Consider the following 18419-nt stretch of genomic DNA (forward strand, 5'->3'; position numbering starts at 1 on the left):
TTAGTTGAACAAATGAAGGAATCACATCACTTCACCTTTAATATTTCATTCCCATATTTCAGGTGGGAAAACTGGGGCCTCCAGGTGGATTCACAAGCCGCTCCCCCGCCCCGCCCGGCCCCTCAAGTCCAGCCTCCCAGCCCCGATCGGTCCAGTCACTCTTTTCCCGGCCTTAATGGGGGTGGGACCTGGCTCGGTATGAGGCAGGACCAAGGCCTTTCTGCCTTCCTATTGGTGCTCCTCCATTTGGGGCGGGACCTCTCTAAACCAGCGTTCTCGATTTGCTGTCTCCCTGGTGGCCCGTGACCTGGAAGCAATCTGGGTAAAATGGCGGCGCCCAGAGTCGAGACCGAACGGGCCCGGAGTCCGCGGCTTGCCGCGTGAGTATGTAGGTCGCGCGTGGGGAGGCTAGCTCGAACTTCTGGGTCCTGGACGGCCAGTTCTGGGCCGGCAGGGCGAGCGGGCGGCCCAGAGCAACCCAGCTGCAGGGCCAGGGCACCGTGACCTTTTGAGATGCGGGGCAGGGACGGGCTGGGAAATCCGCTCTCGGTGTACTCCCCTCCCCACTTCCCTAATCTCCTGTTTTGCAGATGAGACAGCTGAGGCTCAGAAAATTTAAGGCCTTCTCCCGAAGTCACGCCGCAAGTTGGCAGCTGGGCTAGAATTCGAACCCGCGTCAGTCCATTTCTCCCAAGGAACCGAGAATCCTGACAGCCAGCCTCAGAGCTGCTGTAGGTACACCCCCCCTACCCCCCGCCACGGGGGTTCAGACTTCTAGATCATAGACGTTTTGTAGAAATTTAGCTCTTCTCCTAATTGATCTGATACTTGTTAGGCACCTACCATAGTCCAGGCACTGTCCAGGTGCTGGAAACACTTCAATGAGGAATACAAAGCCTCCGGTCTCCTTGGGGAGCCAGACATTAAACAAGTTAGTAGAGGGAACAGGTGATTTCAGATGTTAATAATTGCTAATAATGCATTCATCAGGGTGCTGGGGGCTTTAAACTGGAGTGGGGCTATGGTCAGGGAAAGCCTCTCATTTGAATATAGACCTGAATGACCAGAGACAGCTATGGACTGATCTGGGGGAAGAAATTTCCCAACAGAGGGAAAAGCAAGTGCAAAGGCTCTGAGCCTAGAATAAACTTAGCTTGTTTAAGAAACAATGTAGCTAAGGGCGCCTGGGTGGCTCAGTCTGTTAAGCGTCCGCCTACCGCTCAGGTCATGATCCCCAGGTCCTGGGATGGAGCCCTGAGTAGGGCTCCCTGCTCCTGGGGATTCTGCTTCGCCCTCTGCCCCTTCCCCTCCCCCTGCTCGAGCTCTCTCTCTCAAATAAATAAATAAAATCTTAAAAAAAAAAAAAAAGTTCAGTTTGGAGGGGTGGACCCTGTCTGAATTTTTTTTTTTTTTAAGATTTTATTTATTTATTCGACAGAGAGAGAGACAGCCAGTGAGAGAGGGAACACAAGCAGGGGGAGTGGGAGAGGAAGAAGCAGGCTCATAGCAGAGGAGCCTGATGTGGGGCTCGATCCCGCAACGCCAGGATCACGCCCTGAGCCGAAGGCAGACGCTTAACCACTGTGCCACCCAGGCGCCCCCCTGTCTGAATATTTTAAGTGTGATGTAACACTAGCAATTTTTAGGCAGAGAGCACTGAAATTAGTTTACATTCTAAAAAGCTCCCTCTGACCATGGCAGCGAGAATTGGTGGGAAGGCTGGGTAGGTATTAAAGAGATCATGGATTGGGTGGTGGCTTGCAGATGGAGAGAAATGGATATATTCGGGATGGATTTGGAAGTACTCATCAGGACTTCTCGGTGGATTATATGGGTGAGTGAGGGACATAGTGGACTCAGAAATGACTTCTAGGTTTGTGGACTGAATGATTGGGAATGGTGGTGTCATTGGCTAGGATGCGGAGGAACAAGTTTAAGCAGGGATATCATTCTGGAGCAAATTAAGTCTGAAATGGCTAGGTATATGCCCAAGTGGCGGTTAGGTATGGAGGTTGGAGCTCAGGACTGGCAATATCTATGTGGAATCCAGGGCTCCTGGGTGGCTCAGTCTGTTAAGCGTCTGCTTTCAGCTCAGGTCATGGTCCCAGGGTCCTGGGATCAAGCTCCGCATTGGGCTTCCTGCTCAGCGGGAAGTCTGCTTCTCCCTCTCCCCTCAGCTTGCACTCTCCCTCACTCACGCTCACTCTCTCTCTTTCAGATAAATAAGTAAAATCTTCAAAAAAAAAAAATAACTATTTGGAATCCATCAGCAAATAGATCATCATTTCAGAGACTTTAACACTCATATGAGAAACCTGGACTCTTCTTAAAATGTGGATTCTGATTCAGGAGGTCTGGGTTAGGGCTGAGATTCAGCTTCTCTAATGAGCTTCCAAATGATGATGTTGATATAGCTGGGCCCTGGAACACATTTTGAGTAGTGAAGATTCAGATAAGGTCTTAATCTTGGCTTCATATTAGATTCATTGGAGGCTCTTGTTTTTGTTTTTTTTTAAGATTATATATTTGAGAGAGCATGAGCAGATGCTGGGGGCAGAGGGAGAGGGAGCCCCTATGTGGGGCTCAATCCCAGGACCCAAGGATCGTGACCTGAGCTGAAGGCAGAGCTTAACTGACTGAGCCACCCAGCTGCCCCTGGAGCACTTTAAAATGCTGATGCCTGGGCCCTAGATTTAGATACTTTGATTTATTATATCCAGGGTATGGCCTGGACATAGGGATTTTTAAAAGCTCTCTAGATGATTCTAATATGAAAAAAGTTTGAGAACCATTAGTGCTGCCCATAATAATACGGAGAAGAGAAGAACAAGTTGAAAGACAACTCAGGGTAGCAGGCAGACAAATCCAGAATGTGGGACTCTTTGCCGCTTTATTACTAAAAGTGTGGTCCCCAAACCAGCAGCATCAGTATCATTTGGAAGCTTGTTGGAGGTGCAAGATCTTTAGCTCTACCCCAGACTTGCTGGATCAAAGTCTGCATATTTTTTTTAAGATTCTATTTATTTATTTATTTGACAGAGAGCATGAGAGAGAACAAGAGAAAGCACAAGCAGGGGGAACAGCAGAGGGAGAGGGAGAAGCAGGCTCCCCACTGAGCAGGGAGCCCGATGCCGGGCTCAGTCCCAGCACCCTGGGATCATGACCTGAACCGAAGGCAGACACTTAACTGACGCAGCCACCCAGGCGCCCCCAAAATCTGCATTTGTAACAAGGTCATGGGTGATTTATTGGCACATTTAAGTTTGCAGACATTGCAAACTTTAAAGAAGGAAGTGGGTCTTGCTGATTGGCTGAGAAACAGCCCGGGTTTAGGAAGAAAATCTAGAGTGCCAAGGAAGTGGGAGGAGGGCCTCACCTATGGTACATACTTCAGAGAAATTAAGCAAAATGAGGCCTGAGAAATAAATAAGCATTGGCTTTGGTAAGTGTAAAACCAAAAGGGATCTTTACAAATGATGTCAGTGGAGTAGCTGGGGCAGCAGCCAAGCTGGAGAGAGTGAGGAAGCAGAGTGTGTATGTACCTCTTGGGAGAAGCTTTGCTGTAAAGGGAGCAGAGATGTGGAGCAGAGGCTGGAGGGAGTCTTTGGGACAAGTAGGGAGATGCTAGAGAAAGTTTAAATGATAATAAGAATAGTACAGACACTTCCCAGCTTATTTTCTGAGGTCAGCATTACCTTGATTCCAAATCACACAGACACTCAAAACTACAGACTGTTATCTCTTATGAATATGGATGTAAAAATCCTCAACAAAATAACCAGCAAACCAAATTTTAGCAACATACAAAAAGGATTATACACCATGGCCAAGTGGAATTTGTCCCAGAAATGCAAGATTAGTTCAAAATCTGAAAATTGGGGTGGCTGGGTGGCTCAGTCGGTTAAGCATCTGCCTTCAGCTCAGGTCATGATCCCAGGATCCTGGGATCGAGCCCTGCATTGGGCTCCCTGGTCAGCGGAGAGCCTGCTTCTCTTTCTCCCTCTGCTGCGCCCCCCTGCTTGTGTGCCTGCTCTCCCTCTCTCTGTCAAATAAATAAATAAAATCTTAAAAAAAAATAAGTAAGTAAAATGAAATCTGAAAAATCGGTTAATATAATATACCATATTAATAGAATAAAAGACAAAAACTACACAGTCGTTTCACTAGATGCAACAAAAAGTACTTAACACAATCCAGTATCTTTCTGATGAAAATATTCAACATCTGGATATAGAAGGGAATTTCTTTTTTTTTTTTTAAGATTTTTATTTATTTATTCTAGAGAGAGCGAGCACAAGAGTGAGCGTGAGTGGGGCGAGGGGCAGAGGGAGAGGGACAAGCAGACCCCATACTGAGTGCAGAGTCCGATGTGGGGCTCATTCCCACAGCCCTGGGATTATGACTTGAGCCAAAATCAAGAGACAGACACCCAACCGACTGAGCCACTCAGGCACCCCAGAAGGGAATTTCTTTAACCTATGAAGGCCATTTCAGAAAACCCACAGCTCACATCATACTTAATGATGAAAGACTGGATACTCTTCCCCTAAGATCAAGAACAAGAAAAGGATATCTACTCTTGCCACTTCTACTCAACATTGTACTGGAGGGCTCCAGCAAGGGCACTTGGGAAAGGAAAATAAATAAAAGCCATCCAGTTTGGAAAGGGAGAGGTAAAACTGTATTTGTAGGTGGCGTGATCTTGTATATAGAAAATCCTAAAGAAGGCAGTAAAAAGCTATTGAAACTAATAAGTGAGTTCAGCAAGGTTGCAGGATATAAGATCAAAATACATAAAAAATAAATTGTATTCCTATACACTGGCACTGAACAATATAGAAATGAAATTAAGAAAATAATCCCATATGTAATAGCTTCATAAAGAATGAAACATGAATAGGGGCACCTGGCTGGCTCAGTTGTTAGAGCATGTGACTTTTGATCTTGGGGTTGTGAATTCAAGCCCCACGTTGGGTGTAGACATTACTTAGAAATAAATCTTTAAAAAAAAACATAAATTTACAATAAATAATTATTTATTATTTAATAATATAACATAGATAAAAAGATTTAACAAAAGTAAGAAACTCATACACTGAAAACTATAAAACGTTGAGAGAAATTAAAGATAATCTAAATAAATGGAGAGGCATCCCGTGTTCATGGGTCAGAAGACTTAATGTTAAGATACCAACATTCCCTAAATTGATCTATAGACTCAACACAATCCCTATCAGAATCCCTCTGGCTTTTTGCAGAAATTGACAGCTGATTCTAAAGTTTATATGTAATTGCAGGGGAGCCGGAATAGCCAAAACAATTTTGTAAAAAAAAGAACAAAGTTGGAAGACTTACAGTTCCTGATTTTAAAACTTAACAGAACTATAATAATCAAAACAGTGTGGTACTGGCATAAGACCCAACGTATAGGGGCGCCTGGGTAGCGCAGCGGTTAAGCGCCTGCCTTCGGCTCAGGGCGTGATCCTGGCGTTCTGGGATCGAGCCCCACATCAGGCTCCTCCGCTATGAGCCTGCTTCTTCCTCTCCCACTCCCCCTGCTTGTGTTCCCTCTCGCGCTGGCTGTCTCTCTGTGTCAAATAAATAAATAAAATTAAAAAAAAAAAAAAAAAAGACCCAACGTATAGATCAATGAAATTGGGAACCCAGAATTAAACCCTTAACATTTATGGTCAAGTGATTTTCAGCAAGAACAACAGGACAAAAGAGTGCACTTATCATGATGAGCACTAATGTATAGAATTGTTGAATCACGTTATTGTACACCTGAAACTAACATAACTATATTAACTATACTAAAATTAAAACTTCATTTAAAAAAAAAAAGAATGCCAAGACAAAGAAATAGGGAAAGAATAGTCTCTTCAACAAATAGTACTAGGACAATTGGATATCCACTTGTAATGAATCCCTTTCTCACACCATACACAATAATTAATTAAAGGTGGATCATGGGATTAAATGTAAGAGCTAAAACTATTAAACTCTTAGAAGAAAAGAAGAATAAATCTTTTTTTTAAGATTTATATTATTTGAGCAAGAGAGTGGGGGGGGGAGGGGCAGAGGGAGAGAGAGTCCCAAGCAGACTCCACGCTGAGCGCAGAGCCTAGTCCGGGGGCTCAGTCTCATGACCCTGAGATCATGACCTGAGCTGAAACCAAGAGTCAGATGCCTAACCAGCTGCGACACCCAGGCGCCCCAACATAGGAGTAAGTCTTTATGACCTTGGCCTTGGTAGTGGTTTTTTAGGTACAACATCAAGACCGCAGCTATAAAAGAAAAACAAATTGGACATCAGAATAAGACTTGTGCTGTGAACTGTTAACATCAAGAAAGTGAAAAGACGACCCAAAGAATGGGAGAAAGTATTTGTAAATCACAAGGGTATCCAGAATATATAAAGAACTCTTACAACTCAATGATAAAAAGATAAGTAGTCCAATTTTTTAAATGTACAAAGGATCTAAATACACATTTCTCCAAAAAAGATACACAATGGCCAATAAGGACCCGAAAAGATACCTGGCATCAGTTTTTAGGGAAGTGCAAATCCAACCATGAGATACCACTTCGCATTCACTACTGCGTCCAATGAAAAAAACCACAAGAATTGGCAAGGAGGTGGAGAAATTAGAACCCTTATATATTGCTGGTGAGAATGTAAAATGGTGCGGCCACGTTAGAGAATGGTTTGGCAGGGGGAGCCTGGCTGCGTCAGTTGATAGAGCATGCGGCTTCTGATCTGGGGGTTATGAGTTCAAGCGCCATGTTGGGCAGGGAGGCTACTTAAAATAAAAAAAAAAAAAAACAGTTTGGCAGTTCCTCAAAATGTTAGACATAGAATTACCATACATCTCAGCAGTTTGACTTCGTGTATATCCCTAAGAGGCATAAAGTACCCGTTCACACAAAACTTCCACGCAGGTGTTCACAGCAGCGTTAATCATAATAGTCAAAAAGCGGAAACAACCCCAAATGTCCATCAATTGATGAATGGATAAACAAAGCATGGTTATATCCATATAATGGAATTTTTTAGCAATTAAAATGAATGAAGTCTGATACATGGATAAGCCCGAAACACCTGCTAAGTGAACGGCTAGTCACACAAGAGCACGTGTTGCGTGACTCCTTTTATACAAACTACCCAGAGTGGGCAAGTTATAGAGACAGTGCGTTAGTGGTTGCCTGAGGGAAAATGAGAGGAACTGCTGATGGGTATAGGTTTTCTTCTTGGGGTAACGAGAATGTTCTAAAATTAGATTGCAGTGATGGTTGCAGGGTTCTGTGAGTATACTAAAAAACCATTGAATTTTACACTTGGAAACGGTGAACTATAGGATATGTGAATAAAACTGTTATAAAAAAAAAAAAAAAGATCCAGAGGCACCTGGGTGGCTCATTTGGTTAAGCGTCTGACTCTTGGTTTCGGCTCAGGTCATGATCTCACGATTGTGAGATTGAGCCCTGTGTCGGGCTCCACACTGGGCGTGGAACCTGCTTAAAATTCCCTCTCTCCCTCTGCCCCTCCCCCCCATCACATGCACTCTTTCTGTCTTATTTTTTATTTGAGAAAGAGAGAACAAGCCGGGGGGGGGGGGAGCAGAGGGAGAAGCAGGCTCCCCGCTAAGCAGGGAGCCCAACATGGGACTGAATCCCAGGCCCCTGAGATCATGACCTGAGCTGAAGGCAGATACTTAACCAACTGAGCCACCCAGGCACCCCATAAATAAATCTTAAAAAAAAAAAAAAAAGGGTCCAGTAGGGAGGGGGACCATGGCAGGAGCAAATTCCTCGAGATAGTGGAGGGTTTAGCCCAGCAAAGTAGGGACCCTTGGTTGTAACAGCCATTTTAAGTCCATCTTGTGGATAAGGAGACCAGGGGGCCTGGTGAGTTAGCCATGCCATCTGGATCATGGCTCTGCCCATGAGGGGTCTCATCTCCATTAGCAGGTGGGGTGCCAGGCTGATGCTGTCTTTTTTTCCCTCTCTTGGCCAGGTGGTTGTCTGACAAGCAGCGGCATGAGCTGGGCCCAAGCCATCCTGCTGGCCCGGGGCCTCTCTCGGGGCTGGGGAGACATCTGCGGGCCTCTCTTGGGAGCCCCCTTCTCTCAGGTAACCAGCAGCCTATCGGCTCTGAGGGCCAGCTGAACGTGCCTTATTCATTTTAAGAAGCGCTACTGTCCATGTGGGTAGGGGGGTTGAATTTGGAAATGGGGTTACAGGAGCGCAGTAGATTTGGGTGGTGACTATGGGTAACTCCCGCATCCATTTGTAAAGATGGGGGCAGAACATTGAACTTCCGTCCCTTCCACGAGTGACCAGATGGCCCAAGCCAATCGATGGGCCTAGACAGCAGTAACAGTGATGGCGGCAGTGATGGTAATAATAATTACGTATACCTTGTTCTGTTGTGCTTCACAGATAATGGTTTGTTTGGTTGGTTGATTTTGGTTTTTCGGTTTTTACAAGTTGAGGGTTTGTGGCAGCCCTCTGTCGAGCAAGTTTGTTGGTGCCATGTTCCGACAGCATTTGCTCCTTTCGTGTCTCTGTGTCCCATTTTGGTAATTCTTGTAATATTTCAACCTTATTCATTATTATCATGCGTGTTATGGTGATCTGTGAGCAGCGATTATGACCCACTGAAAGCTCACATATGCTGCTTAGCATTTTTTAGCAAGAAAGCATTTTTTAATTAAGGTACATACATTTTTTTAGACGTAATGTTATTGCTTTCTTCATAGACCACAGTATAGGGTAAACCTAACTTTCCTATGTGCATTGGGAAGCCTCAGAATTCATTTGACTCACTTTATTGTGACATTTGTTTTATTGTGGAGTCTGGAACTGAACCCTCCATGTCTCCGGGGTACACCTATGCTTCCCTTACTAAGCACTTCCTCTGTGTCAGGCCCTGTGCTATGCTTTTTGTTTACATTATCTCCTTTGTGGGGTCTCCCCTTCTTTTGGGCATCCTGGAGCTTCCTTTCTGGTATTTGACCTATGCACATACCACCTACAGAATGAGTGGCCTACAATTTTACTTTAAATGGACACTTTTTGTTTGTTTGTTTGTTTGTTTGTTTGTTTGTTTTTTAAAGATTTTATTTATTTATTCGACAGAGATAGAGACAGCCAGCGAGAGAGGGAACACAAGCAGGGGGAGTGGGAGAGGAAGAAGCAGGCTCATAGCGAGGAGCCTGATGTGGGGCTCGATCCCATAACGCCAGGATCACGCCCTGAGCCGAAGGCAGACGCTTAACCGCTGTGCCACCCAGGCGCCCCCTTTTTTGTTTGTTTTTTAAACATCACCTTATGTAAGTAGGACATTGGGATGGCTGTTGGGGCAGCAGAGCAGAGAGACTAAGGGCAGGGACTGTGATCTCAGCTCTGTCACTTTGTAGCTATGGGACACCAGACATCCCATTTCACCTCTCTGAGCCTCAGTTTCCTCCTCTGTAAAATGGGTACACTAAGAGCACTCTCTCGGTGGGCAATTGGAAAGATTAAACGAGCTTCACATTCAGAAAGTGATCAACAATGCCTGGAAGAAGATTCAATAACTATTAGCTTTTATTTGCCATATATATAGATATAGATAGGTAGATATCTAGATCTATATATCTTTAATAAATAAATAAATAAACATTCGATTTCACTTAAAATAAGAAATTAGGTAGTGTACTACCCATACTGGGGTTAGCAAACATTTTCATGAAGAGTCAGATAGTAAATATTTGGGGCTTTGCAAGCCACACAGTCTGTTACAACTACTCATCTCTGCCAGTGTCGTGTAAAAACAGCCCCAGACTAGACATCATGAATGTGCCTGGCCATATTCGAATACAACTTTATTTATTATTATTTTATTTTATTTTTTAAGTTTTTATTTTTATTTTTATTTTTTTTAGATTTTTCTTATTTATTTATTTGACAGAGAGACAGCTAGAGAGGGAACACAAGCAGGGGCAGCAGCAGGCAGAGGGAGAAGCAGGTTCCCTGCTGAGCAGGGAGCCTGACGTGCGGCTCGATCTCAGAACCCTGGGATCATGGCCCGCGCCGAAGGCAGATGCTTAACGACTGAGCCACCCAGGCACCCCGAATACGATTTTATTGACAAAAGGAGACAGCTGCCCCTCAGATTTGCCCCCAGCAGCCTCCACTCCTCACTCTGGGGAGCAAGGTCTGCCTTGACTCAAGGGAAACACCATCGTAACAGACAGGGAAGCTTAGGCCTGAGTAGTAAAGTGGGATGTGGGTATCACCTAGCAGAGGACAGCCAAGCCAAGATTCCTGCTGAGTCCAAAATCTGCATTTTCTTTTTTAAACTCAGTTGTTGACATGTATCTTTTGAACAGATAATACAGTTAGTTACCGTGAGCAATTCAAACAGTTCTGGGGCCACACCAGACAAGGGTCTGTCCCTCTTTTGCTTGGCCACCACTTAGCTCCCCTCTCTAGAGGCAAGAGGTGTTACCCACTTAATGCATTTCCTCCCAGACGTATTTTACAGGAGCAGGAAATGTATATGCATACAGTCGATTCTCATTATCCACAGTAACATTTTATAAAGTGCCCGCCTACACCGAATTAGCTAGTGAACCCCAAACTATCGCTTCCAGGAAAATACAGGTCGGTTCTTGTGAGCCTCGCCTCACATTTTCATCAACCAGTCAACCCCCTGCTTGTGTCTGTGAATGACCAGGAAAGTGTTAAGAGTATTGACTTTGGGATTACAAATCGTTTTTAGCAAGTAGGCAAATTTGCAACCAGGGAGTCCACCAATAATGAAGATCTATTGTATATAAGTCGGTGAGGTTTTTTTACACCTCTGGGAACTTACTCTACACATCGATTCACACGCTATTTTTTTTCATTTCATAATATACCTGGGAGCTCGTTCTGGGTCACGCAAGACCCTCCTCGGGGCCCCTCATAGATGCAGGTACTGCCTGCCCACGTTCATGGCCGGGGGCTTAACCATTCCCTTGCCGATGTACGTTGCGGCCCTTTCCACCGCTGCTGTGGAAGTCCAAACGTCATCGGGCGCAGGTTTTGTTCAGAGCTGTCGGATTTACAAACCCGAAGCAGGATCCCTGCATCAGAGGGGGTGTTTGCCATGCTCAATGTGGCCCAGAGGCCCCATGGGGGTTTCACTGTTGTTTTCTCACACTTTGTAACAGTGCCTGAACTTGGGCTTATCACCACAGCACCCCGCTTCCTCAGGGGCCCTTCGGGATGCCCACTGGCACCTTGCCCGGGAAGGAGCCAGCCCAGCAGCCCCCGGGGGCCCAGATTCCGGCAATGGTTCTCTGTCCCCAGGTGCCTCTCCGGGCCGCACGGGGCCTCCACTGCAGCGCAGCCGCCCGTAACTCAGACTCGTGGCTCGTCCCGCCCCCGCCTGAGCCCCGGAAGGGCCCCGGACCCACGAAGGCCCTGGCCCTCCACGAGGAGCTGTTCCAGCAGGCACCGGCAGGGGCGCGGGACAAGGCGAACTTCGTGCGCGCGGTGCAGAACTTTGGGCAGCACAACGTGCACAAGCGGGGCCACGTGGACTTCATCTACCTGGCGCTGCGCAAGATGCGGGAGTACGGCGTCGAGCGTGACCTGGCTGTCTACAACCTGCTGCTCGACGTCTTTCCCAAGGAGGTCTTCCGGCCTCGAAGCATCATCCAGAGCATCTTCATCCACTACCCACGGCAGCAGGAGTGTGGGATCGCCGTCCTGGAACAGATGGAGAGCCACGGTGAGGCCCGCAGGCTCAGGGCTGGGGAGTGGGTTTCCTCCTTCTCCCCGGTCTTGGGCCCCTCCGCCGCTCCAGGGCTCTGTCTTGCCTTTTCTCTGTGTGTCTGTCTGTTTGGCTGGTTTGCTCCCCCTCATTCCCCTCTCTCAATCTCTCCTCTGTCTCTCATCTCTTTCCTCTCTCCCTCTGACTGTTCCTTTCAATTCTGATTCTGTTCTCCCTCTCTGTCATCAATCCCCTGACTTCAATTCTTCCTGTCTCTGATTCTTTCCATCTGGCCCTCCTCCTGATTCCCTCTTGGCCCCGGCTCCTCTGCCCCTCCCTGTCTCCCATGTTTCTGTCTCCCCTTACCCCTTTGAGCCCCTCCCTGAGGCTCTGCCTCCTTCTGCCCGATGCAGGCGTGATGCCCAACAAGGAGACTGAGTTCCTACTGATTCAGATATTTGGACGTAAAAGTTACCCCATGCTCAAGTTCGTGCGCATGAAACTGTGGTTCTCCCGCTTCAAGAATATCAACCCCTTCCCTGTGCCCCGGGACCTGCCGCAGGACCCTGTGGACCTGGCCAAGTTGGGCCTGCGGCACATGGAGCCCAACCTCAGCGCAACGGTCACCATTTATCAGGTATCCACCCCTTTCCACACCTTCAGCCACAACCCCAGCCCGGGCCCCTCACTCACCCTGAGTGATTGTGCTGAGACAGACTGAGCCCTCACTAGATTCCCGTGGCCCTCACTCCTCACTACAGCTTGACCTCTGACCTCTGACCTCCACTCCTGCCCCTCTCCCCACACTCTGTATTCTGGGCATCTGTCTTCCTTTCTGGTCTTTGAGCCCTTTTTTTTTTTTTTGAAGATTTTATATTTATTTATTTGAGGGGGCAGGGGAGGGGCAGAGGGAGAGGGAGAATCCCAAGCAGACTCCACGTTGAGCTTGGAGCCCAATGCAGGGCTCGATCCCAAGATGCTGAGATCATGACCTGAGCTGAAATCAAGAGTTGGACGCTCGACCAACTAAGGCACCCAGGTGCCCCGGTTCTTGAGCATTCTATGCCAGTTTTCTTCTCAGGCCTTTGTGCTCACTGCTCCCTCTGCCAGGACTACTCCTCCCTGGGACTTCATGTTCTTCTGATCTCGGCTATGCCATCCCTTCCTCAGGATCCCCTTCCTGACCACCCTGGCTGAGGCACTGGGTGACTGGCTTGGTTGCTCATTCACCATGATTCAGTTTCCCCTATGTCTCCCAAGGCTCAGCACAGGGTCTGGCACAAAGCTGAGCTCAGCAGTTGTTTGTTGAATGACTGAATGAAATAGTCCACACACGCACGCACACACACACACACACACCACACACACCCCGGTGTTCTAAGGGTGCCACTCGTGCCAGACCACGTGGAGGATCCTTTGGTCCTGGAGGCTGACCCCAGATCACAGTTTCTCTCGGAGCTGCTGGTTCTGAGATGGAGAAGCACTGGGGGCTGTGGGAGCCCAGAAGGGGCAGGGGGGAGGGAGGGCTTCCTATAGGAGGTGAGGGTGAGCTGCACTCAAGCAGGACAGGAGAGGCGAGGAGAGCATTCTAGGCAGAGGGAGCAGTGTGGGCTGGGGTTCAGAGGGCAGCTGGGAGATGCAGAAAGGGCTTCCTCTGGCCAGTGCAGGGGGGGGGGGGCTCGGGTGTGGGGAGAAGGGGCATGGAGGCACCAAGCTAAAGAGTGTGGTTTGAACCGGTTGGTGGGGAAGGAGCCACCAGGAAGTTTTAAGAAGAGGAAGGATGGGGTGGGAGTCATGTTTCTGGAAGGAGTTTCTGTTTCAAAAGCACCCTCTGGTGGCCACGTGGTTGGTGTTGGATGGGGACCAACAGAGGACCGAGGGATTGGGACAGTGGGTAATGGGGTGTCTGGGTGAGAAAGGACAGAGACTTGGCCTGGAGCACATCGCAGAGGAAAGCTAGTCTTTAACTCATTTCTTCATTTTGAAAAGTAAAGCATTAGAAGCCAAACAGTCCTCAAGGACACACAGTGAAGAGTTCTCCTCTCCTAGCCTGGCCCTTCAGTCCCCAGGCTCCTTCGCCAGAGGTGACCACGTCTGTGTCTCCTTGCATTTGCAAGCAGATAGATCCTTTGTATGTATTCTTGTTTCCCCTCATTATGAAAAATACATACAGAAAGCTTGAAAACATGGTAAAATGATCACCAGCACCACCTAGATTTAAAATGGGAACAATCCAAGACTCCATCAAGAGGGCATTGTCTATGTAGATTCTAACAGCGCAGTCAGATTTGTAAAAAAAAAAAAAAAAAAAAAAAAAAAAAAAAAGAGCAAGTGAAAAGTTGAAGTATATTCAGTGGTACAGTACGTTTCCTTCAGTGTGAGAGGGGAGGGGAAATAAAAGTGCATATAACTATTTGCCTGTTTTCACAAAAATAAATAATGCAAAGATAGATCTGAAAAGGGAAGAAATGATTATCTCTGGGCAGGCGGAGGAAATGGGGTAGAGAGAACAGGAGTGGAAGAGAGACATCTATTTAATATGGATTGACTTTTAAACTGTGAAAATGTTTACGTGTATTTTCTTTTTAAAGATTTTATTTATTTATTCGACAGAGATAGAGACAGCCAGCGAGAGAGGGAACACAAGCAGGGGGAGTGGGAGAGGAAGAAGCAGGCTCATAGCGGAGGAGCCCGATGTGGGGCTCGATCCCATAACGCTGGGATCACGCCCCGAGCCGAAGGCAGACGCCCAATGACTGCACCACCTATGCGCCCCAGTGTGTATTTTTTTAAATCAAAGGGGGGAGGGGAACTCCACTAAAATTGAAAACAAGCAGAAACAAATGGATATGGCTAAATATCTAATTGATAGTATAATCAATGAGAGAAGAAGTTCTTCCAAGTCAATTGTCCAACTGCCCGTCCTTAGTGGCATCTGTTCCAAGAACAGACATACCTGTAGAGAAATCCTAAGCTTAATCCCATAGCGTTATGGTTACCAGTAACATCAAAACTATTTCTGTGGTTTGATAGATAAGTAAATGTATTACTATTGATAGGAACCAAGATTTTTAGTGAGAAAAAGAAAGAAAAATATACAATCGAATGTGAAAAAAGAAAAAAAAAAAAAGAACTCCATGGTGTGAAATTTAAAATGAAAGATCAGTATTGGGGCGCCGGGGTGGCTTAGTCGGCTAAGTGTCCAACTCTTGAACTCAGCTCGGGTCTTGATCTCAGGGTCATGAGTTCAAGCCCTGTGCTTGGCTCCACGCTGGGTGTGGAGCCTACTTAAAAGAAAAAAATATATAAGTATAATTGTTCGGTAAAAAGGCCCAGGAGCAAAACATATACTTTTTTCTGCCTCCAAAAAACTTACACTTTGAAAATGTTTCTGCAGTGGCATAGCATTCTGCATATGTTCTGCACCTTGCCTTTGCTGTTTTCACTTAAGCATATGGCTAGGAGCCCATTCTGTGTCCATACCCATTGAATTACCTGTGTTCTTTGTAACTTGAAAGGATGAATGATAGTTGTCTACTCTCAGACGTTTCAGTCAAAGAATATATGCATTTTTAAGATTTTATGTATTTGTTAGAGAGATCAATAGAGAGAGCACGCATGAGTAGGGGGAGGGACAGAGGGAGAGGGAGAAGCAGGCTCCCTGCTGAGCAAGCCCAATGTGGGACTCAATCCAATGCATTTTTTAAAATTTCATTTGGGGGACACCTGGGTGGCTGAGTTGGTTAAGTGTCTGCCTTTGGCTCAGGTCATGATCACAGGGTCCTGGGATCAAGTCCCGCATCGGGCTCCCTGCTCAGTGGGGAGTCTGCTTCTCCCTCTCCCTCTGCCTGGTGCTCCCCCTGGTTCCTTCTCTCCCTCTCTCTCTCTCTCTCTCAAATAAATAAATAAATAAAATCTTTAAAAATTTTTTTTCATTTGGTTTGGTTTTTGAATCATGGCTCTATGTAAAGTCAGAAGGATATAAAACTGTCCTCCTGTTCTCCAAGAGGCAAACACTGATTTGTTTCCTGTGTCTCCTTGAGAGTATACTGTGCATGTGAAATTATTTTTCTTTTTAAAACTTTACAAGCACAGGGGCGCCTGGGTGGCTCAGTCGTTAAGCGTCTGCCTTCGGCTCAGGGCGTGATCTCAGCGTTCTGGGATCAAGGCCCACATCAGGCTCCTCTGCTAGGAGCCTGCTTCTTCCTCTCCCACTCCCCCTGCTTGTGTTCTCTCTCTCGCTGGCTGTCTCTCTATGTCAAATTAATAAATAAAAAATCTTAAAAAAAAAAAAAGAATTTTACAAGCACGGAACATTTACTATGTGCCAGGCACTGTTCTCAGCATTTTAGAACCATCTGAATTAAGTGCTGTTATCTCCATTTTGCATCTGGAGAAACTGAGGCACACAGGTACATCGACTTGACCATGGTCACACAGCCTGTGTGGCAGATCCCAAATTTTAACACAGGTAGGCAGGCTCTAAGGTTCCCTCTGGGTACACATCTTAAATGTCGGCAGCTAGCGCCAAAGTGGATAGAAATAAGGAAGGGATGGGCTTGAGTGCTGGGTCGGAGGCCAAGAGGAGCCGTGAATTCGCTGGGATCCCCTTCCCCATTTTTCTCCCCAGCTCTTCTATAGGGGCTGGGGGCCACAAGCTTCCACCCCTCCTCCTCCTTGCAGATGCCTTCTTCCAAAGACTCCACAGGTGCAGCAGATCCTGCTGAGCCCCACATTGTAGGTAAGGCTCTGGCATGGGGGGCTGGATTCCCACCAGGCCTGCTGGGTGGGCTCCCTGGGCCTTTGGGCAGAGCCCATCAGCCAGCCCCCCCCCCCCCCCGGGCATGTGTGTATCCTCACCAGGAATCCAGACTCCTGATCAGCAGGCTGCCTTGGCCAACCACAACCCAGCCCGGCCTGTCTTCGTCGAGGGCCCCTTTTCCCTGTGGCTCCGAGACAAATGTGTCTATTATCATATCCTCAGAGCTGACTTGCTGCCCCCTGAGGAGAGGGTAAGGCCCCAAAGCGTGAGTGGGGGGTATGGGTGTGTTTGGGGGGCTGGCACCACCCTAAGGGCTCATGTGAGGTCTCAGAGGGGCAAGCGGGGCAAGCGGAAAGGGAAGGGATAGCTCCTGGTTTGGGGAGGTAGGCTGTAGCTGGCTGCAAGATCCTGGGCCTCTGACCCTGCTGGACCCGCCTCCCTGGGGTAGGAAGTGGAGGAAATTCCGGAGGAATGGAATCTCTACTATCCGATGCAGCTGGACCTGGATTACGGGAGGAGTGGCTGGGATGACTACGAGTTTGACATCCATAAAGGTAAAACTGGGATGGGCAGGGTTCCAAACACCAGACATGATGAGGCCTCTGGGGTGGAAGGGTGGCACCCAGACTGAGACCCAGCCCAGTTACCACATGCAGACCCAGTAGATGTCCAAAGACACACACAAACACACACTCCTCAGGGGCTCCAGGCCTGTTAGCCCTTGGTCATGGAGCATCTCTATGCTGGCTACTGAGTGTGACCAGGACAGGCCAAGTCTCTCCCCTTGAGCAGCTCTGGGCAGTGGGAGAACAGGCAAGTTAAGTTACATTCCTCGGGTCTCAAGGGAGGAGCACACCATCCAGCATCAGGTGGGATGTGGGGAGAACTTCCTGGTGGAATGTTGAAGAACCAGGAGGCATCACTCAGGTGAAGCATGGGATTAGCAGTCTAGGCAGACAGGATATTTTGTGCAGAGGCTTGGGTGCACAAGAAACATGCCACCTGTGGCCTGGAAGGAGTGCAGGTATGGGGGGGGGGGTGTCCTCGGATTCCCATTGCACAAACTCTGAGCACCTATTTCCCCCAACAGTGGAGGAAGGCCCTGTCTTCGCCATATGCATGGCGGGTGCCCACGACCAAGCTACACTGGCCAAGTGGATCCAGGGCTTGCAGGAGACCAACCCAGCCCTGGCCCAGATCCCCGTGGTCTTCCGCCTGGCTGGGTCCACCGGGGAACTCCGGGAGTCCTCTTCAGGGGTGAAAGAGCCGCCCCCGCCCCCGCCAGAGGGCCAGGAAGAAGAGGAAGACAATCAGCAGCGACAGCAGCAGGGCCAGAGCTGAGCTTGAGCGGTGACCTGCACAAGCTGTGGACTGGTGTGACAGCGTGAGATGCCTTTTGAGTGTACAGCAAATAAAAGTTTTCCGGTCTTCAGCCTGCCCTCTCTCTTCTCTAGCAGCGTGGCGTCTCTGTCCCTTTAATGCTTGGTGGCCTGGCTTTTCAAGGGATCTGCAGCATCCGGGACGGACAGATCAGACTCCAGACTTTACCTCTGCCTTCACCTGACAGCTCCTACCCTTCCGTTGTCATTTCCAGGATGCATTCAGGATGAAGCGTAGAGAGGGGAGCCCCTACCTCCCAGGGTCTACGGGCTCATCTAAGTCTTCCCGAGCCTGGCCTCAAACCTCAGCCCCTCCCCTCGGTCTCTGCGAAGTTAGAAAGTTTAACAGAGGAAAGAAGAATGGGTTGTTGCTTGCGCTTGTGGCGCGCATGCGCAGTTTCTGCTCTTGGTCTCCTCTTGGCGCCGTGGGGCAGTGAAAGTCCGTGAGAAATTTCCCGTCGGCGCGGAAGATGCGCGCCACTTCCGGCCGGGCTCCTAACAACGGGGGAGGTTGGTAACCAGGGAGGGGGGG

At 47.9% G+C, this 18419-nt stretch overlaps 1 protein-coding gene across 2 annotated transcripts; it reads left to right on the top strand.

Annotated features, from left to right (window-relative positions):
* Nucleotides 1-286: 286 nt before the first annotated feature.
* ECSIT (ECSIT signaling integrator) lies at nt 287-17940 on the top strand. 2 transcript variants are annotated; one of them, XM_008708063.2, is made up of 9 exons: nt 287-380; nt 591-731; nt 8018-8133; nt 11341-11764; nt 12160-12383; nt 16430-16487; nt 16610-16758; nt 16957-17062; nt 17599-17940. In XM_008708063.2, exons 3-9 carry the CDS (start codon nt 8041-8043, stop codon nt 17847-17849), a joined length of 1305 nt encoding a protein of 434 aa, XP_008706285.1. In that variant the 5' UTR covers nt 287-380; nt 591-731; nt 8018-8040; the 3' UTR covers nt 17850-17940. The 2 variants fall into 2 exon arrangements, with proteins under 2 accessions (XP_008706285.1, XP_008706286.1); XM_008708064.2 differs by having other exon boundaries at nt 17005-17062.
* Nucleotides 17941-18419: the final 479 nt, after the last annotated feature.

The sequence above is a fragment of the Ursus maritimus genome, unplaced genomic scaffold (genome assembly GCF_017311325.1).
Source record: "Ursus maritimus isolate PB19 unplaced genomic scaffold, ASM1731132v1 scaffold_14, whole genome shotgun sequence".
NCBI lineage: Eukaryota > Metazoa > Chordata > Mammalia > Carnivora > Ursidae > Ursus > Ursus maritimus.

Coding starts and splice junctions, on each gene's coding strand:
- ECSIT (XM_008708063.2), top strand. CDS start 8,041: ATGAGCTGGGCCCAAGCCATCCTGCTGGCCCGGGGCCTCTCTCGGGGC. Junction 8,134..11,340: donor TGGGAGCCCCCTTCTCTCAG/GTAACCAGCAGC, acceptor CTCTGTCCCCAG/GTGCCTCTCCGGGCCGCACG. Junction 12,384..16,429: donor CAACGGTCACCATTTATCAG/GTATCCACCCCT, acceptor TCCTCCTTGCAG/ATGCCTTCTTCCAAAGACTC.